This window comes from Hypanus sabinus, chromosome 31, assembly GCF_030144855.1.
Source record: "Hypanus sabinus isolate sHypSab1 chromosome 31, sHypSab1.hap1, whole genome shotgun sequence".
NCBI lineage: Eukaryota > Metazoa > Chordata > Chondrichthyes > Myliobatiformes > Dasyatidae > Hypanus > Hypanus sabinus.
The window spans coordinates 32,235,694-32,259,058 of NC_082736.1; the positions used below are offsets into that span (position 1 = coordinate 32,235,694).

The window sequence follows — 23,365 nt, forward strand, 5'->3', positions numbered from 1 at the left end:
GTGGGACTAGGTGAGATTAGGAGTTCGGCACGGACTAGGAGGGCCGAGATGGCCTGTTTCCATGCTGTGATTGTTATATGGTTATAAAAACTACACTGAACTACGTAAAACGACACTGGACTACAGACTAGACTGCATAAACCGTGCGCAAAGCGGAGCCTTCCCCTGTCAATTTAGAATTAGATTTACTGAATTGCGGTTTAATTTAATGCAACCGCGTTTAATTTAGGTATCGTTGTCAAGCGGGGGGCGGGGGGGGGTGAAAAAAAGGTCTGAACGGAGCGGGGGGTAATAATAAAGCCGCCGCCGACGAGGATGGGATTCGAACCCACGCGTGCAGAGCACAATGGATTAGCAGTCCATCGCCTTAACCACTCGGCCACCTCGTCGCACACGCACCGTCTCCTCGGCTCCGCGTTCCATGAACGTGAGCGCCGTCACCCGCCCACGTCACCTGCTGTCAGCCCGTTGCCGTCGCGACGCTCCGCCCCCTCGTCGAGCCCGTGGCTGGCCCTTCGGCCCGTTTCGGACCGCCGTCCCCGCCGGACCCTAGCATTCCCTAGACCTCCTGTCGCTGTAGTCTGGCAAACTCCCTCTGAATGGTGCACTCAAACCGCACTCTCACCAGCCCCTGAGTGACGGTTACCCCCCCCCCCCTTACATGTTCCGCCCTTCGGCCCATCTCGGACCGCCGTCCCCGCCGGACCCTAGCATTCCCTAGACCTCCTGTCGCTGTAGTCTGGCAAACTCCCTCTGAATGGTGCACTCAAACCGCAGTCTCACCAGCCCCTGAGTGACGGTTACCCCCCCCTTACATGTTCCGCCCTTCGGCCCATCCGGTCCGTTTCGGACCGCCGTCCCGCCGGACCCTAGCATTCCCTAGACCTCCTGTCGCTGTAGTCTGGCAAACTCCCTCTGAATGGTGCACTCAAACCACACTCTCACCAGCCCCTGAGTGACGGTTACCCCCCCTTACATGTTCCGCCCTTCGGCCCATCCGGTCCGTTTCGGACCGCCGTCCCGCCGGACCCTAGCATTCCCTAGACCTCCTGTCTCTGTAGTCTGGCAAACTCCCTCTGAATGGTGCACTCAAACCGCACTCTCACCAGCCCCTGAGTGACGGTTACCCCCCCCTTACATATTCCGCCCTTCGGCCCATCTCGGACCGCCGTCCCCGCCGGACCCTAGCATTCCCTAGACCTCCTGTCGCTGTAGTCTGGCAAACTCCCTCTGAATGGTGCACTCAAACCGCACTCTCACCAGCCCCTGAGTGACGGTTACCCACCCCCCTTACATGTTCCGCCCTTCGGCCCATCCGGTCCGTTTCGGACCGCCGTCCCGCCGGACCCTAGCATTCCCTAGACCTCCTGTCGCTGTAGTCTGGCAAACTCCCTCTGAATGGTGCACTCAAACCGCACTCTCACCAGCCCCTGAGTGACGGTTACCCCCCCCTTACATATTCCGCCCTTCGGCCCATCTCGGACCGCCGTCCCCGCCGGACCCTAGCATTCCCTAGACCTCCTGTCTCTGTAGTCTGGCAAACTCCCTCTGAATGGTGCACTCAAACCGCACTCTCACCAGCCCCTGAGTGACGGTTACCCCCCCCTTACATATTCCGCCCTTCGGCCCATCTCGGACCGCCGTCCCCGCCGGACCCTAGCATTCCCTAGACCTCCTGTCTCTGTAGTCTGGCAAACTCCCTCTGAATGGTGCACTCAAACCGCACTCTCACCAGCCCCTGAGTGACGGTTACCCCCCCCTTACATATTCCGCCCTTCGGCCCATCTCGGACCGCCGTCCCCGCCGGACCCTAGCATTCCCTAGACCTCCTGTCTCTGTAGTCTGGCAAACTCCCTCTGAATGGTGCACTCAAACCGCACTCTCACCAGCCCCTGAGTGACGGTTACCCCCCCCCCTTACATATTCCGCCCTTCGGCCCATCTCGGACCGCCGTCCCCTAGCATTCCCTAGACCTCCTGTCTCTGTAGTCTGGCAAACTCCCTCTGAATGGTGCACTCAAACCGCACTCTCACCAGCCCCTGAGTGACGGTTACCCCCCCCTTACATATTCCGCCCTTCGGCCCATCTCGGACCGCCGTCCCCGCCGGACCCTAGCATTCCCTAGACCTCCTGTCGCTGTAGTCTGGCAAACTCCCTCTGAATGGTGCACTCAAACCGCAGTCTCACCAGCCCCTGAGTGACGGTTACCCCCCCCCCCTTACATATTCCGCCCTTCGGCCCATCTCGGACCGCCGTACCAGCCGGACCCTAGCATTCCGTAGACCTCCTGTCGCTGTAGTCTGGCAAACTCCCTCTGAATGGTGCACTCAAACCGCACTCTCACCAGCCCCTGAGTGACGGTTACCCCCTCCCCTTACATGTTCCGCCCTTCGGCCCATCCGGTCCGTTTCGGACCGCCGTCCCGCCGGACCCTAGCATTCCCTAGACCTCCTGTCGCTGTAGTCTGGCAAACTCCCTCTGAATGGTGCACTCAAACCGCACTCTCACCAGCCCCTGAGTGACGGTTACCCCCCCCTTACATATTCCGCCCTTCGGCCCATCTCGGACCGCCGTCCCCGCCGGACCCTAGCATTCCCTAGACCTCCTGTCTCTGTAGTCTGGCAAACTCCCTCTGAATGGTGCACTCAAACCGCACTCTCACCAGCCCCTGAGTGACGGTTACCCCCCCCCTTACATATTCCGCCCTTCGGCCCATCTCGGACCGCCGTCCCCGCCGGACCCTAGCATTCCCTAGACCTCCTGTCTCTGTAGTCTGGCAAACTCCCTCTGAATGGTGCACTCAAACCGCACTCTCACCAGCCCCTGAGTGACGGTTACCCCCCCCTTACATATTCCGCCCTTCGGCCCATCTCGGACCGCCGTCCCCGCCGGACCCTAGCATTCCCTAGACCTCCTGTCTCTGTAGTCTGGCAAACTCCCTCTGAATGGTGCACTCAAACCGCACTCTCACCAGCCCCTGAGTGACGGTTACCCCCCCCCCTTACATATTCCGCCCTTCGGCCCATCTCGGACCGCCGTCCCCTAGCATTCCCTAGACCTCCTGTCTCTGTAGTCTGGCAAACTCCCTCTGAATGGTGCACTCAAACCGCACTCTCACCAGCCCCTGAGTGACGGTTACCCCCCCCTTACATATTCCGCCCTTCGGCCCATCTCGGACCGCCGTCCCCGCCGGACCCTAGCATTCCCTAGACCTCCTGTCGCTGTAGTCTGGCAAACTCCCTCTGAATGGTGCACTCAAACCGCAGTCTCACCAGCCCCTGAGTGACGGTTACCCCCCCCCCCTTACATATTCCGCCCTTCGGCCCATCTCGGACCGCCGTACCAGCCGGACCCTAGCATTCCGTAGACCTCCTGTCGCTGTAGTCTGGCAAACTCCCTCTGAATGGTGCACTCAAACCGCACTCTCACCAGCCCCTGAGTGACGGTTACCCCCTCCCCTTACATGTTCCGCCCTTCGGCCCATCCGGCCCGTTTCGGACCGCCGTCCCGCCGGACCCTAGCATTCCCTAGACCTCCTGTCGCTGTAGTCTGGCAAACTCCCTCTGAATGGTGCACTCAAACCGCACTCTCACCAGCCCCTGAGTGACGGTACTCCCCCCACCCCTAAATATTTCACCTTTCACCCTCAATCTATGACCTTTAATGCCAGTTCTACCCGGTCTGGGGGGGGGGGGAAGCCCGATTTTGCAATAATCCCCCCATAATGTTGTACACCGCTGTCACATCGCCCCTGAACCCATGACCCTGGTTGCCGTCCCACCCGACCTCAGTGAAGAGACCCTCCGCCCTCAAGTTACAATAAGACTAGAGGGTAGTCCCTTTGGAATGGAGACGAGGAGGAGTTTCTGTGAAACTCATTAGCCGCAGGTGGCTGTGAAGAACAAGTCTATCTATACTTAAGGCAGAGGCCGATAGATAGGCGCGAAGGGATGCGGGGAGATCGGGGGCTGAGAGGGAAAATGGATTAGCCATGACGAAAATGCTGGGGTAGACTCGACGGGCCAAATGGCCTCGTTCTCCACCTGTTTCCGCAGCCGCGAGACAAGAAGTTTAAACCCGATTCTGATTTTATTTTAACCTAGCGGCACCTCGTCGGTAGGTCCCTCTCGTCGGTGCCTCTGGAGTGGAGCTGGGGGGTGGGGAGAGGGGGGGTGGTGGGTGATGTAATAAAGGGGTATCCAATATGAGGGATATTCGCACAGACAGGGTGAATGTTGTCATCCCTCCACCCACCCTGCCATCGCCCCCCTCCCCCGGAAAGAAACTAGAGAACATGGATTTAAAGTGAGGGAGAAAAATGTGAATGGGACCCGAGGGGAAACGGCTTTTATTTCTATCATAGACTTCTCTCTCTAAGTATCTAACTTCTCTCTATGTATGTTCTACCTATCTAGTATATACCTTCTATGTGTCTACCTTCTATTTACCTATCTCCTATCTCTTTATCTATGTATCTATCTATTTATGACCGTACGCATTTCTATCCATGTGTGTCTGTAGGGAAACGTTGGGTGTGTTAGGACCTCAGCAAACTTCCACAGATGTGAGGTGGAAAGCGTGTTGACCGGCTGCATCACATCCTGCTTTGGGAACACCAGTGCCTGTGAGTGGAAAATCCCACCAAAAGTACTTTCCATGAAAACTGGATTTGGCCCAGTTCCCTCCCCCCCACCATTGAGCACATCTACATGAAACACTGTCGTAGGAAAGCAGCCTCCATCATCAGGGACCCCCACCACCCAGGCCCAGCTCTCTTCTCGCTGCGGCCATCAGGAAGGAGGTACAGGAGCCTCAGGACACGCACCACTAGGGTCAGAAATGGTTATTACTGATGCACCATCAATAACTCACACTGAGACGTAAGGCGAGATATCGGCTTTTATTGACTGGAAGAAGGAACCAGGAGTGAGTGTCCATCATACTATGACCTGGAGACTGAGGCCGAGCGTCAGGCCTCAGATCGCCTTTATACAGGGGCCTGTGGGAGGAGCCACAGGAGCAGTCAGCAGGGGGCGTGTCCAGACAGGCACATAGTTCACCACAATTACCCTTCAACTATTGGGAAGAAGGTACAGGAGCCTCAGGACTCACACCACCAGGTTCAGGAACAGTTATCACCCCTCAACCATCAGGAAGGAGGTACAGGAGCCTCAGGACTCACACCACCGGGTTCAGGAACAGTTATCACCCCTCAACCATCAGGAAGGAGGTACAGGAGCCTCAGGACTCACACCACCGGGTTCAGGAACAGTTATCACCCCTCAACCATCAGGAAGGAGGTACAGGAGCCTCAGGACTCACACCACCGGGTTCAGGAACAGTTATCACCCCTCAACCATCAGGAAGGAGGTACAGGAGCCTCAGGACTCACACCACCGGGTTCAGGAACAGTTATCACCCCTCAACCATCAGGAAGGAGGTACAGGAGCCTCAGGACTCACACCACCAGGGTCAGGAACAGTTATTACCCCTCAACCATCAGGAAGGAGGTACAGGAGCCTCAGGACTCACACCACCAGGGTCAGGAAGAGTTATTACCCCTCAACCATCAGGAAGGAGGTACAGGAGCCTCAGGACTCGCACCACTAGGGTCAGAAACGGTTATTACCCTTCAACTATTGGGAAGAAGGTACAGGAGCCTCAGGTCCACCAGGTTCAGCAACAGTTACTACCCCTCAACCATCAGGCTCCTGAACGAAAGGGGGTAACTACACACATTTAATGACTCTTTTATCCCGTTATTTCATTCTCGTTATTTATTGCCATACCAAGTCGGGACGCCTCCAGACAAAATGCTTTTAAGCTGTTGGAGCGGAATGAGGCTCTTCGGCCCTTCGAGAGTCTGCTCCTCCATTTCATCACAGCTGATCTAATTTCCCTCTCCTGCCTTCTCCCCGTCTCCCTTCATGCCCTTGGCCAACCAAGGATCTATTGACCTCTGCTTTAAATATGCCCAGCGACCTTGCCTCTGTGGTGGTCGATAAAAATTGGCGAGGGTCGACAGGGGGACGCGCGGGACTATTCTAGCCTCAGGAGGACGTAGAGTCATTGCGGAGGTACTTTGGCCCCGCTTGGACCAGGACGGGCTGTTGGCGACTTGCATTCCTAGGGGACGTGAATGTCTTGGCCTGAACACCAGTGATGTGGACAGCAATGTGCTCGCTCCCTCTCCCCTCCCCGTTTCCTGAAGGGAAAAAGGCCGTCCCATCCATCCCATGTTACTCAGCTCCCGGCCGCCTTCCTGTATTCTGACTCATTGTTACTGGGAATAGGGCCTGTGGTGACTGACACTGAAGCTGGTGATACAGAACTCTTCACTCAGCATCACAAGCGGGAATCACGCTCCACCCAATATTACATGACAGTTTTACACACTAAAGGTCAAAGTTCACCATGGACAGCCCCGAGATTCATTTCCCTGCGGGCATCCTCCGAAAATCTATAGAATCGTCACTGTAAACAGGATCGATGAAAGATCAACCACAGTGCAGAAGACAACAAACTCGGCAAGTGCAAATATAAATAAATTTAAATAAATAACGAGAACGTGAGATAAAGAGTCCTTAAAGTGATATCATTCGTTGTGGGAACATCTCAATGGATGAGTGAAGTTATCCCCTTTTGTTCAGGAGCCTGATGGTTGAGGGGTAGTAACTGTTCCTGAACCTGGTGGTGCAGGTCCTGAGGCTCCTGTACCTCCTTCCTGATGGTTGAGGGGTGGTAACTGTTCCTGATCCTGGTGGTGTGGGACCTGAGGCTCCTGTACCTCCTTCCTGATGTTTAAGGGGTAATAACTATTCCTGAACCTGGTGGTGTGAGTCCTGAGGCTCCTATACCTCCTTCCTGATGTTTAAGGGGTAATAACTATTCCTGAACCTGGTGGTGTGGGTCCTGAGGCTCCTGTACCTCCTTCCTGATGGTTGATAGCTAATAACTGTTCCTGAACCTGGTGGTGAGAGTCCTCTCCTGTACCTCCTGCCTGATGGTTGAAGGGTGGTAACTGTTCCTGAACCTGGTGGTGTGGGTCCTGAGGTTCCTGTATCTCCTTCCTGATGCTTAGCGGGTAATAACTGCTCCTGACCCTGATGGTATTGGTCCTGAGACTCCTGTACCTCCTTCCTGATGGTTGAGGGGTAATAACTGTTCCTGAATCTGGTGGTGCGAGTCCTGAGGCTCCTGTACCTCCTTCCTGATGGTTAAGGGGTAATAACTGTTCCTGAATCTGGTGGTGCGAGTCCTGAGGCTCCTGTACCTTCTACCTGATGGCAGCAGCGAGAAGAGAGCCTGGCCTGGGTGGTGGGGATCTCTGATGATGGATCACAAACAAGAGAAGATCTGCAGACGCTGGAAATCCAGAGCAACACACACAAAATGCTGGCTGGGTAGCATCCGTGGAAAAGAGTAAGCAGTCAACGTTTCAGGCCGAGACCTTTTGGCAGGACTGGAGAAAGAACGATGAGGAGTGGATTCATTACTGATGATGGAGGCTGCTTTCCTACGACAGCGTTTCACGTAGATGTGCTCAATGGCGGGGAGGGCTGAACCCTCTACGTTTTGTGGGACTTTCCGTTCTAAGGCATTGGTGCTCCGATACCAGAATGTAATGCAGCCAGTCGATACACTTTCCACCACAAAGGGAACAACAGGACAATTCGATAATTACAACTTATCCATGAAACCCCCTGGTTCCCTCAGCTGTCTAAGTCTAGGGATGATAACCTCCGGCCCTGCCACACTCGTGTTTGAGGTGCTGTAACTTTGGCTACGCTACGTTGACTGGCCTTATCTCAAACGATAACGAGGTGGCCTACAGGGACGAATGCAACACCCTGACACAGCGGTGCCAAGAAAACAACCTCAATGTCACAAAAACAAAGGAGCTGATTGTGGATGACAGGAGGAATGGAGACGGGCTAACCCCTATTGACATCAGTGGATCTGGGGTTGAGAGAGTGACCGAGGATCTCACGTGGCTAGTACACACCGGCTGTGTGGTGAAGAAGGCACAACAGTACCTCTTTCATCTCAGACAGTTGAGGAAGTTTGGTACAGGCCCCCAAATTGTAAGAACTTTCTACAGGGGCACATTTGAGAGCATCCTGACTGGCCGCATCACCGCCCGGTACGGGAACTGTACCTCCTTCAATCACAGGAGTGGTGCGGACAGCCCAGTGTATCTGTAGTTGTGAACTTCCCACTATTCAGGACATTTACAAAGACAGGTGTGTAAAAAGGGCCCGGAGGATCACTGGGGACCTGAGTCACCCCAATCACAAACTGTTGCAGCTGCTACCATCCGGGAAACGGTACCACAGCATAAAAGCCAGGACCGACAGGCTCCGGGACAGCTTCTTCCACCAGGCCATCAGACTGATTAACTCACCCTGATCTGAGTCTATTTCTATGTTACATTGACTGTTCTATTTATTAAAAATTACTATAAATGACTATGATTACATATTGCACACTTCCTCGCTCTCCTCTCTGTACCTCTCACCCCACCCCCGTCCTCTCCCTCTCTTCTCTCTCTCTCTCACATACAAGCACTATTTCTCAGATTTCATTATACAACAGGAAGTTGAGGTAACACACACCAGTCCTTCAGCAATCCAATCGCGCTGATCCTAATCACTACAGTTTAGTAACGCCGTGACCACTTTCATTGCAGCCTGCCTCATAGCCCTAACCCTGAACTCAGCAGATCAGGCAACATTTAAGGAGGGGAATAAACAGTCGATGTTTTTGCCCGAGACCCTTCATTTGGTCTCAAACCTGCCAGCATTTTGTGTGTGTTCTAATTATGTTATAGAAGCATAGAAAACTTACAGGTCCCTCGGCCCACGAAGCTGTGCCGAACATGTCCCTACTTTAGAAATTACCCATTGCCCTCTATTTTTCTAAGCTCCATGTACCTATCCAAAAGCCTCTTAAAAGACCCTATCGTGTCCGCCTCCACCACCGTCACCGGCAGCCCATTCCACACACTCACCACTCTCTGAGTAAAAAACTTACCCCTGACATCTCCTCTGTACCTACCTCCCAGCACCTTAAACCTGTGCCCTCTCGTGTTAGCCATTATAAAAAAAATAGTGTTTATGTTCTACTTGTGAAAAGTCAATGTTCAAAGTAAAATTACTGCCAGAGTACAAAAGATGTCACCATATGCTGCCCCGAGATTCATTTTCTTGTGGGCATTCACAGTAGGTACAAAGAAAGATGATAGATTCAATGAAGAAAACACACAGGACAAGTCAGACAAACAACCAGAGTGGAGAAGGCAACAAATGTACAAATACAGAAAGAAATATTTCATCATCATCATGTGCCGCGTTGTATGACATCATCATTGTGCCGTGCCGCATGACGTGGGCGACCACGGTCTTTCCATGGCCGATTGTTCTTGACAGGTTTTTCTCTGGTAGCGGTTTGCCATCACCGGCTTCTGGGCGGTGCGTTCACAAGACGAGTGACCCCAGCCATCATCGATACTCTAGGGTCAGTCAGGACTTGTGACGTGCACCGGCTGCTCATAGACCATCCACCACTCATTGCTCCCACTGGTAGTGGGAATATTTCAGTGCCAGGGTGAATGAAGTTATCGCCTCTGGTTTGGGAGCCTGATGGCTGAGGGGTAAGAATTTGGTTCTGGAGTTGGCTTATTGTCACGTAGTTTAGAACTTCTCTTGCAATGCTGTTCATGCAGATAAAATCATCACTAGTACAACAGAGAAAAATGACCGACTGCAGAGTAAAATGCAACAGCTCTCTCTCATCCATATGTACTGGTTCTGTCCTAGCTTGGAGAAATTCTGGAAAGACGTCTTCACTACATTATCGTGTATTCTGAATCAGCACCTAGAACCAAACCCCCTAAATTGCTTTGTTCGGTTTTTGGGGCGAGACAGATTTACGTCTGGGTCCGACCAAATGCCGAATATTATCCTTTGCCTCTCTCCTGACTAGACGCTTGATCCTCCTCAGATGGAGAGATGTTGCCCCGCCCACTCATGCTCAATGGCTTAACGACATCATGGCCTGTTTGGACCTCGAAAAAATTCATTATTCAGTTCTCAATTCAGATCTAAAGTTCCATAAGGTCTGGGGACCTTTTATTGAGTACTTTCATAACCTTCCTCTTGACTAGGGTTTTTTTTTCTTTTCGGTCCCTTGCTTTCAGCTCCTGTTTTTTTTCTCTGGTAGAAGGCATTATTACCCTCTGTTGCTGAGTGTATTCACAGTCTGGGGGCTTGGCTGTCCTGACTTATACTCTCTATATTGTGTTGTGGTTGGTCTGGAGTTGCTGTTGTTTTTTCTTGTGTTGTGGGGCTTGGGGAGGACACTAAGCTTACTTGTCTTTAATTCAGGTGCTTTTTTTTTGCTAAATTCTCTTCCTTTGTAGCATATTGTTATTGTATGCTTAATTTTGCACTGTTTTAATGTTCCTCATTGGGATTTGGGGTTTTTAATTTGCAAAATGTTTTGAAAAACGAATTTAAAAAAATTGTAAAAAAAAAGTGCAACAGCTACAGAGAGATTTAAGAGGTAAATACAAAGATGTAAGGTCATCGATAATGAGGTGCGAGGTCAAGGTGGTTGGGGTGAGGAAGGGCTGCCGATTGGTCCCACAACACAGCCGGAAAAGCTCACTGACGCCTCTACTTTCTAAGAGAGACGGACGCCGTAAATCTACACTAACGTCCTTCTAGAAATGCGCAGCAGAGAGCGTCCTAACAAGCTGCGTCTCTGCCTGGTACGGAAACTGCCCAGTGGAGTGGACAGGAAGGGTTTACAATGGGTAGTCAAGACTGCCCTGTGAAATGGACAGGAAGGGTCTACAATGGGTAGTCAAGACTGCCCAGTGGAACGGACAGGAAGGGTCTACAATGGGTGGTCAAGACTGCCCAGTGGAACGGACAGGAAGGGTCTACAACGGGTGGTCAGGCCTGCCCAGTGGAACGGACAGGAAGGGTCTACAATGGGTGGTCAAGACTGCCCAGTGGAACGGACAGGAAGGGTCTACAATGGGTGGTCAAGACTGCCCAGTGGAACGGACAGGAAGGGTCTACAATGGGTGGTCAAGACTGCCCAGTGGAACGGACAGGAAGGGTCTACAATGGGTGGTCAAGACTGCCCAGTGGAACGGACAGGAAGGGTCTACAATGGGTGGTCAAGACTGCCCAGTGGAACGGACAGGAAGGGTCTACAATGGGTGGTCAAGACTGCCCCGTGGAACGGACAGGAAGGGTCTACAATGGACAGTCAGGCCTGCCCAGTGGAACGGACAGGAAGGGTCTACAATGGACAGTCAGGCCTGCCCAGTGGAACGGACAGGAAGGGTCTACAATGGACAGTCAGGCCTGCCCAGTGGAACGGACAGGAAGGGTCTACAATGGACAGTCAGGCCTGCCCAGTGGAACGGACAGGAAGGGTCTACAATGGGTGGTCAAGACTGCCCAGTGGAATGGACAGGAAGGGTCTACAATGGACAGTCAGGCCTGTCCAGTGGAACGGACAGGAAGGGTCTACAATGGGTGGTCAAGACTGCCCAGTGGAACGGACAGGAAGGGTCTACAATGGGTGGTCAAGACTGCCCAGTGGAATGGACAGGAAGGGTCTACAATGGGTGGTCAAGACTGCCCAGTGGAACGGACAGGAAGGGTCTACAATGGGTGGTCGAGACTGCCCAGTGGAATGGACAGGAAGGGTCTACAATGGACAGTCAGGCCTGCCCAGTGGAACGGACAGGAAGGGTCTACAATGGGTGGTCAGGCCTGCCCAGTGGAACGGACAGGAAGGGTCTACAATGGGTGGTCAGGCCTGCCCAGTGGAACGGACAGGAAGGGTCTACAATGGACAGTCAGGCCTGCCCAGTGGAATGGACAGGAAGGGTCTACAATGGGTGGTCAAGACTGCCCAGTGGAACGGACAGGAAGGGTCTACAATGGATGGTCAGGCCTGCCCAGTGGAACGGACAGGAAGGGTCTACAATGGGTGGTCAGGCCTGCCCAGTGCATCACCAGAGCCGGAAAGGCCAGACGTACAGAAAGGTGCTGGAAAAGTGCCATTAACAGCACGAAGAGTCACACCCAACCCACCTTCATTTCGAGAGGACTGGAATATAAAAGCAAGTCTGTAATGTTGAGACTTTATAAAGCACTGGTGAGACCTCACTGGGAGTATCGTGAACAGTTTTGGCCCCCTTATTTAAGAAAGGATGTGCTGAAGCTGGAGAGGCTCAAAGGAGGTCCGTGAAAACGATTCCAGGATTGAATGGCTTGTCGATGGCTCTGGGCCTGTCCTCACTGGAATTCAGAAGAATGAGAGGTGACCTCATTGAAATTTCTCAAATGGTGGAAGGCCTCGATTAAGTGGATGTGGAGAGGATGTTCTCTGTGGTGGGAGAGTCTAAGACCAGAGGACACAGCCTAAGAATATATGGGATGCATCCCAGGGTGCTGAGGGAATTGGCGGAGGTTATAGTAGACGCGTTTGTAGTCATTTACCAGACTCTGGGCAGGTCCCGGCGGATTGGAAGACAGCAAATGTCACGCCACTTTTTTAAAAAGGATGTAGGCAAAAGACGGGGAACTACAGGCCAGTTAGCTTAACATCTGTAGTCAGGAAAATGCCTGAAGCTGTCATTAAGGAAGAAACAGTGAAACATTTAGAAAGGAGTGGTTCCATTAGTCAGATGCAGCATGTTTTCAGAAAGGGCAGGTCCAGTTTGACAAACTTACTGGAGTTCTCTGAGGACATAATGAGTGCAGTGGATCGAGGGGAACAGGTGGATGTCGCATACTTGGATTTCCAGAAGGTGTTTGATAAGATGCCGCACAAGAGACTTATTATAAATAAGATACAGATGTATGGAGTCCAAGGAAGTGTATTGGCATGGATGGTGGATTGGTTAACCAAGAGAAGGCAGAGAGTTGGTATAAATGGGTGTTTCTCTGGTCGACAGTCAGTGGTGAGTGGGGTGCTGCAGGGGTCGGTGCTGGGCCTGCAGCTGTTCACCATTTACATTGATGATCTGGAAGAGGGGACTGAGTGTAGTGTAGCAACATTTGCTGATGACACTAAACTGAGTGGAAAAGCAAATTGTACAGAGGATGTGGAGCGTCTGCAGAGGGATATAGATGGGTTAAGTGAGTGGGCCAAGGTCTGGCAGATGGAGTACAACGTTGGTAAATGCGAGATCATCCGCTTTGGAAGGAATAGAAGAGCAGATTATTATTTAAATGGCGAAAGATTGCCGCATGCTGTTGTGCAGAGGGACTTGTTCATTAATCGCAAAAAGTTGCCTTACAGGTACAACAGGTTATTAAGAAAGCAAATGGAATGTTGGCCTTCATTGCTAGAGATTAGATTAGATGGACATTAGATTGTGAGGACACTCAGTCCTCGTTTATTGTCATTTAGTAATGCATGCATTAAGAAATGATACAATGTTCCTCCAGTACCATATCACAGAAACACAAGACAGACCAAGACTAACTGACAAAAACCACATAATTATAACATTCAGTTACAACAGTGCAAAGCAATACCGTAATTTGATAAGAGCTCCCGCACCTGATGTTGGTGATGAGTCCTGGATGATTTGGGGGGGAATGAATTCATTTTACAGAGGGCTGGAACATTAACAGCAAAGGATGCAATGTTATAATATTCCAGTCTGGAAGAGGACGCCTAGACTTTATGCCAAGCACCACATTTGGGGGACCCCCCTCCCACCCTTATCTCAGAGAGGACGAGCGGGAGGGGGTTCAGAGGAAGGTTTATGAAGAGCGGGGGCACCCGTCCTTGAAGATGCCCTGGATACTGAGGGAGGGGGTCTGGAGCCCCCTGAGTAAGTTTGCAGCTTTTGCATTGATATTTTGAGACAGGATCCTGGCGTTTTTTGTGCCGTTTGGTGTGAGTGCTGGATGCGGGATGGCGAAGCCCCGTCCCGTGAGCAGACGGAGCCTCGGTTGAAGGTGGTGGCGATGCGGCCGGCTCGCCCGCTGCGCTGCTCGCCCTTCCGGGCCGTGCTGGGCGGCCTGCTGCTGGTGGCCGGGCTGCAGCTGCTCTACCTGTCGCTGCTGCCGGGGCTGCAGGGCCGGGGGAGGCGGCGAGGCGGCGGCGGCGGCGGCGGCGGCGGCTCCCCCTCGCACGGCCTGCCCGACCCGGAGCCGGAGCGGCGGCGCCGGGAGCTGAGCCGGGCGCTGGAGGGCGGCGGCCAGCCCGACCCGTCGGGCCGCTACCGCCTGTACCCGGACGTCAGCCGGGCGCCGGTGCTCAGCCGGCGGCCCAGGCCCGGCCACGTCCTCGGGCTCGCCACCCACTGCTCGGCCAACAACCTGCACCACCTGCCCGGCCTGGTGCGCCGCTGGCGGGCGCCGCTCTCGCTGGCCCTGTTCGCCACGGCCGCCGACCTGCCCGAGGCCCTGCGGGCCCTCCACCTCCTCGGCCTGCACTGCCCGGGGGTGCGGGAGCTGGTGGCCTTCACCCTGGTCACCCCGGCCCGGGTGCCGGCCGCCTTCCCCCCGGGGGAGGCGGAGCCGGAGGAGGCGCAGGCCTGGGACCCCGACCTCGAGTCGGACCTGGAGCCCGAGCTGCCGCCGCCGTGCCGGCGGGCCCTGCGCCCGGTGCTGCGGCTGCGGCGCCGCTTCGCCAACTACGGGCTGGCCAACGCCTCGTACCCGGGCAACCTGCTGCGCAACGCCGCCCGCCGGGCCCTGCCCTCCCGCTACGTGGCCGTGATCGACGTGGACATGCTGCCGAGCGGCGGCCTCCACCGCCGGCTGCTGGAGCTGCTGTCGGCCGCAGGCCCCGGGCCCGGGCCCACCGTCTACGTGCTGCCCGCCCTGGAGATGCGCCGCAGCCGCCGGGTCCCGGCCGACAAGGCCGAGCTGCAGCGCCTGTACCAGGTGGGCGAGGTGCGGCCCTTCTACGGCGAGCTCTGCCCGCGCTGCCACGCCCCGACCAACTACAGCCGCTGGATCAACCTGGCGGCCGGGCCCGGCCTCGGCGTCGCCTACACGCTGGCCTGGAGCGACCCCTGGGAGCCCTTCTACCTGGGGCCCCGCTCGGTGCCGCCCTACGACGAGCGGTTCGAGCAGTACGGCTTCAACCGCATCAGCCAGGTCAGTGGGCCGCTGGGTGAGGGAGGTGAGGGTGCCCCTGGTAGAGGGTAGTGGGGGCTGAGGGTCCCCCTGAAAGAGGATGCAAAGCAGTTGAGAGTGCCCTTGTGGGAGAGAGGTCAGTGTGTCCCTGTCAGAGGGTGGGGTGGAGGTGAGGGTGCACCTGAGGGATGGTGGGAGGTGAGGCTGCCCCTCTGGGAGGGAGGTGAGGGTGCCCCTGGTAGAGGGTGGGAGCTGAGGGTGCCCCTGAGGGAGGGAGGTGAGGGTGCCCCTGGTAGAGGGTGGTGGGGGCTGAGGGTGCCCCTGGTAGAGGGTGGTGGGGGCTGAGGGTCCCCCTGAAAGAGGATGCAAAGCAGTTGAGAGTGCCCTTGTGGGAGAGAGGTCAGTGTGTCCCTGTCAGAGGGTGGGGTGGAGGTGAGGGTGCACCTGAGGGATGGTGGGAGGTGAGGCTGCCCCTCTGGGAGGGAGGTGAGGGTGCCCCTGGTAGAGGGTGGGAGCTGAGGGTGCCCCTGAGGGAGGGAGGTGAGGGTGCCCCTGGTAGAGGGTAGTGGGGGCTGAGGGTGCCCCTGAAAGAGGATGCAAAGCAGTTGAGAGTGCCCTTGTGGGAGAGAGGTCAGTGTGTCCCTGTCAGAGGGTGGGGTGGAGGTGAGGGTGCACCTGAGGGATGGTGGGAGGTGAGGCTGCCCCTCTGGGAGGGAGGTGAGGGTGCCCCTGGTAGAGGGTGGGAGCTGAGGGTGCCCCTGAGGGAGGGAGGTGAGGGTGCCCCTGGTAGAGGGTGGTGGGGGCTGAGGGTGCCCCTGGTAGAGGGTGGTGGGGGCTGAGGGTCCCCCTGAAAGAGGATGCAAAGCAGTTGAGAGTGCCCTTGTGGGAGAGAGGTCAGTGTGTCCCTGTCAGAGGGTGGGGTGGAGGTGAGGGTGCACCTGAGGGATGGTGGGAGGTGAGGCTGCCCCTCTGGGAGGGAGGTGAGGGTGCCCCTGGTAGAGGGTGGGAGCTGAGGGTGCCCCTGAGGGAGGGAGGTGAGGGTGCCCCTGGTAGAGGGTGGTGGGGGCTGAGGGTGCCCCTGGTAGAGGGTGGTGGGGGCTGAGGGTCCCCCTGAAAGAGGATGCAAAGCAGTTGAGAGTGCCCTTGTGGGAGAGAGGTCAGTGTGTCCCTGTCAGAGGGTGGGGTGGAGGTGAGGGTGCACCTGAGGGATGGTGGGAGGTGAGGCTGCCCCTCTGGGAGGGAGGTGAGGGTGCCCCTGGTAGAGGGTGGGAGCTGAGGGTGCCCCTGAGGGAGGGAGGTGAGGGTGCCCCTGGTAGAGGGTAGTGGGGGCTGAGGGTGCCCCTGAAAGAGGATGCAAAGCAGTTGAGGGTGCCCTTGTGGGAGAGAGGTCAGTGTGTCCCTGTCAGAGGGTGGGGTGGAGGTGAGGGTGCACCTGAGGGATGGTGGGAGGTGAGGCTGCCCCTCTGGGAGGGAGGTGAGGGTGCCCCTGGTAGAGGGTGGGGGCTGAGGGTGCCCCTGAGGGAGGGAGGTGAGGGTGCCCCTGGTAGAGGGTGGTGGGGGCTGAGGGTGCCCCTGAAAGAGGATGCAAAGCAGTTGAGGGTGCCCCTGTGGGAGAGAGGTCAGTGTGTCCCTGTCAGAGGGTGGGGTGGAGGTGAGGGTGCACCTGAGGGATGGTGGGAGGTGAGGCTGCCCCTCTGGGAGGGAGGTGAGGGTGCCCTTGGTAGAGGGTGGGGGCTGAGGGTGTGCCTGTAGGAGGGAGTGCTGGAGAGGTGTAGGTGTGGTGGGGGTGAGGAGGATTTGGGCTTTTCGCTGGGAGGAAGGGTGGGATGGGTTGTGTGTGAAGGGAATCGGGGTGAGGAGAGGGCTGTTTGGTGGGTGTGTGGGTGGGATGGGTGAGGAGAGGGTGGGTGGGATGGGTGAGGAGAGGGCTGTTTAGAGGGTGTAGGGCTGGCCACTCTGGGCTCACTGTGGACCAAGCACCTCTGAAGGCAACAAAAGAGTTTTAAAGGAGCTGAGGGGCAAATTCTTCACCCTGAGTGTGGTCAGTCTGAGATGAAACCTCAGAGAATGTGGTAGTCGGGCTCGGTAATAACTTATTAAAAAACATCACTTGAACTGTTACCTGGATAGGAAACGTGTCAAATGAGGGTAAGGGACGAGCTTGGATGGCTGGCATTGCTGAGTTGGGCCGAAGGGCCTTTTCCTATCCTGTACGACGCCGACTGGGGCATGGGTGACAATTCCACATGGTCACCTAGTGTATTACCTAATTGAATTGGGTTCTGAAGTTGATGGCTGGTGCATTGGCCTTTGTCAGTCTGGGGGATTGAGTTCAAGAGCTCTGATGTCACCCCCAAACCCTGAGAGTATGTTGTACATTTAGAGGCAGAACACGCCCCCCCACCCTGGCCTAATCACTGGACAATTCACAATGACCAATTAACCTACTGTCCGTGGGAGGGAGCTGGGGCTTCCCACGTGCGCACATGGGAAGGGGTGTACAAACCTGTTTTCTGGACACTGGAATTGAACTCTGAACTCCCATGCCCCAAGGTTACGAGGAGGGGGGGGCAGGAGACTGGGGCTGAGAGGGAAAAGGATCGGCAATGGTTAGGTGTTGGAGCAGACTCGATGGGCCAAACGGCCTAATTCTGCTCCTCTGTCTTGTGCCTTAATCAATCGGGAGCGCGGAGCACAAGAACAGGGAGTTGGGAGCCACAGGGGCAGATAACTGGTGGGCCAGGAGGCATCTGTGGAGGTTCATTCTGGACCCGAGCGCTTGTGGCTCCATTGCTCAAGTAGGCAATCTGGTCAGGATGGATGAACTGCCTCTCCTCGACAGGTGTAAAATGTTGGAGACACTCAAAAGCCTCTGGGGGGAAGAGTCGGTCAACGGTTCAGACCAGAGGGTCTCTGTCAGAACCGGGTTTATGTCAATTTGTTGTTGTGTGGCACCAGTACAATGCCAAGATATGAAAGAATTGCTACCAATTTAAGAGTAAATAGGCTGTGCTGAGAAGAAACCTCGGGGTTAGTCTTTCATGGGTTCATTGAGGGGGGAGGGTGTTGGAGGGAAGAAACAGTTCCTCAGACATGGAGTATGTGTCTTCAGGCTCCTCTGTAAGGAATTCGGTAAAACCCAGAGGATCTCAGGGTTTAGGAGTGCCTTCTATTCCGTCCGGGTGGCCTGATGACACGAACATCGATCTCTCCTTCCGGTTAAAAATAAAACCCCTCCCGCCTTCTATTCCCCACTCTTGCCGCCTCTCACCTCACCCGTCCCTTCCTCCTGTGGTCCACTCTCCTCTCCTATCAGATTCCTTCTTCTCCAGCCGCTGACCGTTCCCACCAGCCTGGCCTCATTCATTTCCGTGGATGCTGCCTGACCTGCCGAGTTCCTGTAGCGTTCTGCTGGCGTGTGTCACACTCTGGAGACGGTTGTGTGTGAAAATCCCAGGGGATCAGGAGTTTCGGTGTGACCTAGCACCAGCAATCGTTCCACGGTCAAAGTCACTTAGACCTAAACTATAAGATATAGGAGGAGAATTAGGCCCGTCAAGTCTACAACATCATGGCTGATTTAATTTCCCTCTTCCCGTATCTCTCCATGCCCCGACTAGGAATAATGGTGCATAATTCCCAAGGTGGAATCTCTTGTGGATATGGTGGTGAAGAAAGCTTTTGGTACGCTGGCCTTTATAGATCAGAGCATTGAGTATAGGAGTTGGGACGTAATGTTAAAATTGTACAAGGCATTGGTGAGGTCAAACTTGGAGTATTGTGTACAGTTCTGGTCACCGAATTATAGGAAAAATGTCAACAAAATAGAGAAAGTAGAGAGAAGATTTACTACAATGTTCCCTGGGTTTCAGCACCTAAGTTACAGGGAAAGATTGAACAAGTTGTGTCTTTATTCTTTGGCGCGTAGAAGGTTGAGGGGGGACTTGATAGAGGTATTTATGATTATGAGGGGGATAGATAGAGTTGATGTGGATAGGCTTTTTCCATTGTGAGTAGGGGAGATTCAAAAAAGAGGACATGAGTTGAGAGTTAGGGGGCAAAAGTTTAGGGGTAACACGAGGGGGAACTTCTCTACTCAGAGAGTGGTAGCTGTGTGGAATGAGCTTCCAGTAGAACTGGTAGAGGCAGGTTTGATATTGTCATTTAAAAAAAAATGAATAGGTATATGAACAGGAAAGGAATGGAGGGTTATGGGCTGAGTGCAGGTCGGTGGGACTAGGTGAGAGTAAATGTTCGGCACGGACTAGAAGGGCCGAGATGGCCTGTTTCCGTGCTGTAATCGTTACATGGTTATATGGGTCAGTGGGACTAGGTGAGAGTAAGCATTCGGCACGGACTAGGAGGGCTGAGATGGCCTGTTTCCGTGCTGTAATTGTTATACGGTAACATGACTAATCTAGTATCTGTCATCCTCTGTCGTGGGAGTCCTTGTGCAGCACATCCTGACGGTTAACTTGCAGGTAGAGTAATTGATGAGGAGGGAAATGCAACAAGAGCAAGGATGTGATGCTGAGGCTTTATAAGGCACCGGTTAGGCCTCGCCCTGAGTATTGTGAACAGTTTTGTGCCCCTTATCTAAGAAAAAACGTGCTGGCGTTGGAGAGGGTTTAGAGAGGGTTCACAGGATGATTCCGGGAATGAAAGGGTTATCATACGAGGAACATTCGATGGCTCTGGGTCTGTACTCGCTAGGACTTAGAAGGACAAAGAGGGATCTCATTGAAACCTTTCAAATGTTGAAAGGCCTAGAAGAGCAATGTGGAAAGGATGTCTCCCATGGTGGGGGAATTTAGGACAAGAGGGCACAGCCTCAGGATAGAGAGGCATCCATTTAAAACAGAGATGCAGAGAAATTCCTTTAGCCAGTGGGTGGTGAATTTGAGGGATTTGTTACCACAGGCAGCAGTAGAGGCCAGGTTGTTGGGCTTATTTAAGGCAGGGATTGATTGGACATGCCATCAAAGGTAAAGAGGAGAAGGCTGGGAGTTGGGGCTGAGTGGGGGGAGAATCAGACCTGAATGAATGGTGGAGCAGACTCGATGGGCCAAATGGCCTGATTACTCTCCTATGTCTCATGGTCCAAATATTCACAAACACTTGACTGCCACATCTGCCTGTGGCAACGAGTTCCTTCTCATCTCCATTCTAAAAGGATGCCCTGAGGCTGTGTCCTCTGTTCCTAGACTCCCCCACTGTAGGAAACATCCTCTCCACATCCACTCTATCTGTATCCTCTGGTCCTAGATTCCCCCACTACGGGAAACATCCTCTCCACATCCACTCTGTCTGTGTCCTCTGGTCCTAGACTCCCCCACTGTAGGAAACATCCTGTCCACATCCACTCTATCTGTGTCCTCTGGTCCTAGACTCCCCCACTATAGGAAACATCCTCTCCACATCCACTCTATCTGTGTCCTCTGGTCCTAGACTCCCCCACTATAGGAAACATCCTGTCCACATCCACTCTATCTGTATCCTCTGGTCCTAGATTCCCCCCACTATAGGAAACATCCTCTCCACATCCACTCTATCTGTTCCCTCTGGTCCTAGACTCTCCCACTATAGGAAACATCCTCTCCACATCCACTCTATCTGTGTCCTCTGGTCCTAGACTCCCCCACTATAGGAAACATCCTCTCCACATCCACTCTATCTGTGTCCTCTGGTCCTAGACTCCCCCACTGTAGGAAACATCCTGTCCACATCCACTCTATCTGTGTCCTCTGGTCCTAGACTCCCCCACTACAGGAAACATCCTCTCCACATCCACTCTATCTGTGTCCTCTGGCCTTAGACTCCCCCACTGTAGGAAACTTCCACTCTACCGAGGCCTTTCACCATTCGATAGGTTTCAGTTAGGTCACCCCCTGATTCTTCCAAAGAAATGCATTTCTTCCCCATTCCAGTGTTTGGTCCTGAGCCTCTTGCCCATGTCGACATGCTTTTATGCACTGAGTCGCCGATTAGATATTTGCCTTAACGAGCAGGTCTAACTCATAAAGTACGTTGATAATTTACCGTGAGTTTTGTTAATTTCCAAACCATCATTCTCCTGCGCAGGCCTGTGAGCTCCACGTGGCCGGTTACTCCTTCGCGGTCCTCGACAACGCCTTCCTCATCCACAAAGGCTTCAAGGTCGCCGGAGAATTCCACCCCCAGAAGGACAACGAGAACCGCCACAACCGCGTCCTCTTCCGCCAGTTCAAGCAGGAGCTGAAGCAGAAGTACCCCGAGTCGCCACGCCGGTGCTGATCGACCCCCGCCCACCGTGCACTTCCTCAGCGGCTGATAGACAGGCTCACTCCCGAGACTCGGCAGAGTCGGGAGTGGCCTGCCATAGGAGAAAGAGACCTTGAGGCTTTTCGGGGGCATTAAACTTGTATCGGCAGGGGATCGAAACTCCTGTCCCAGGGATCTTGTGTCCATCGGATACAGTACCGGTGGGGACAGGTCTGTCACTGTGCAACACTGGGGTATGGTACCGGTGGGGTCAGGTCTGTCACTGTGTAACACCAGGGTATGGTACCGGTGGGGACATGTCCGTCACTGTATAACACCGGGGTACAGTACTGGTGGGGACGGGTCCATCACTGTGTGACACCGGGGTACGGTACCGGTGGAGATGGGTCTGTCACTGTATAACACTGGAGTACGGTACCAGTGGGGATGGGTCCGTCACTGTATAACACTGGAGTACGGTACCGGTGGGGATGGGTCTTTCATGGTATAACACCGGGGTACGGGACCAGTGGGGATGGGTCTGTCACTGTGTGACACTGGGGTATGGTACCGGTGGGGACGGGTCTGTCACTGTGTAACACCGGGGTACGGTACTGGTGGGGACGGGTCTGTTGCTGTGTAACACTGGGGTACGGTACCGGTGGGGATGGGTCTTTCATGGTATAACACCGGGGTACGGGACCGCTGGGAACGGGTCTGACACTGTATAACACTGAGATACTGGTCCGTCACTGTAAATCTGGGGACTGGTCTGCATTTCCAATGAGAACTAATCTGCCGTGGGACAAATCAAAGGGAACACAGTAGTCCCGGTTAAAACATCACACCGGCTAAGCATACGCCAAACTTGCAAACTGCTGCCCAGGGGAAAAGCAGGTTCTATCAGTCTCAACATGTGTGTCTAGCTCTCTGAATTTCAAGCTGTCAGTATTTGTTCTGTAAGACTGGAAATTTCCTCGGGCTTGCCAGTATTGTTTTAGTTACGAACTAAGTGGAACACTGGAATTATGAAACCGGATAAACACGTTTCGTTGACACTAAACCTGCTGTCGCCGGGCAGGATTTCATCTGTATTATGTATCTGTTCTTATTTTGTAGTGTGTCAGACATCAATGCAATAAATTAATTTATGGATTAACCTGGGGCCGAGGTTTGTTTACAAGTAAATTTGAGCTCTCTCCCAAGAATACTGTGGCCTTTTGCTATGAGCTGGCTGGCATGTTCTCTCATGTGATCAAACTTCAAAGTAAATTTTATTTTCAGAGGGGTAGAAACTTTTCTTGAACCTGGTGGTGCGAGTCCTGAGGCTCCTGTACCTTCTACCTGATGGCCGCAGTGAGAAGAGAGCACGGCCTGGGTGGTGGGGGTCCCTGATGATGGACGCTGTTTTCCTGCGACAGCGTTTCATGTAGATGTGCTCAATTGTTGGGAGGGCTTTACCCATGATATACTGGGCAGAATACACTATTTTGTGTAGGATTTTCTGTTCAAAGCCCTACCAGGCCATGATGCAACCAGTCAATATATTCTCCACTACACATCTATAGGGGTTTTTCAAACTTTCTGATGATATGCCGAATCTCTGCAAACTCCTGAGAAAATAGAGCTGACTCTGGGTCCAGGACAGGTCCTCTGAGATAGCGACACCCAGGAACTTAAAGTCACTGACCCTCTCCACCTCTGATCCTCCAATGAGGACTGGCTCGAGGACCTCTGGTTTCCCTCTCCTGACGTCCACAGTCAGCTCCTTGCTCTTGCTGACGTTGAGTGAGAAGACGGTTGTTATGACATCTCTCAGCCAGATTTCCAATCTTCCTCCTGTTTGTTGATAAATCATTCCACACCCCCTCCTCCCACTTTTTTGATTCGGCCCACAACAGTGGTGTCCTAAGTGAACTTGTATACGGTGAGTTTGTAACTATCCGGAGGAGATATGAAATGGTGTCGGGGCTCAAACAATTTGTCACCAGTAACATGCA

The 23,365-nt window shown here is 54.0% G+C and overlaps 1 protein-coding gene and 1 non-coding gene across 2 annotated transcripts; one reads left to right on the plus strand and one right to left on the minus strand.

Annotated features, from left to right (window-relative positions):
- Positions 1-307: 307 nt before the first annotated feature.
- On the minus strand, positions 308-389 carry trnas-gcu (transfer RNA serine (anticodon GCU)). Its single transcript has one exon. It is a non-coding gene; the product is annotated as a tRNA-Ser (tRNA).
- Positions 390-13,881: 13,492 nt separating this feature from the next.
- On the plus strand, positions 13,882-22,524 carry b4gat1 (beta-1,4-glucuronyltransferase 1). The gene is made up of 2 exons (XM_059955342.1): positions 13,882-15,146; positions 21,207-22,524. Exons 1-2 carry the CDS (start codon positions 13,947-13,949, stop codon positions 21,396-21,398), a joined length of 1,392 nt encoding a protein of 463 aa, XP_059811325.1. The 5' UTR covers positions 13,882-13,946; the 3' UTR covers positions 21,399-22,524.
- The last annotated feature ends 841 nt before the right edge of the window (positions 22,525-23,365 follow it).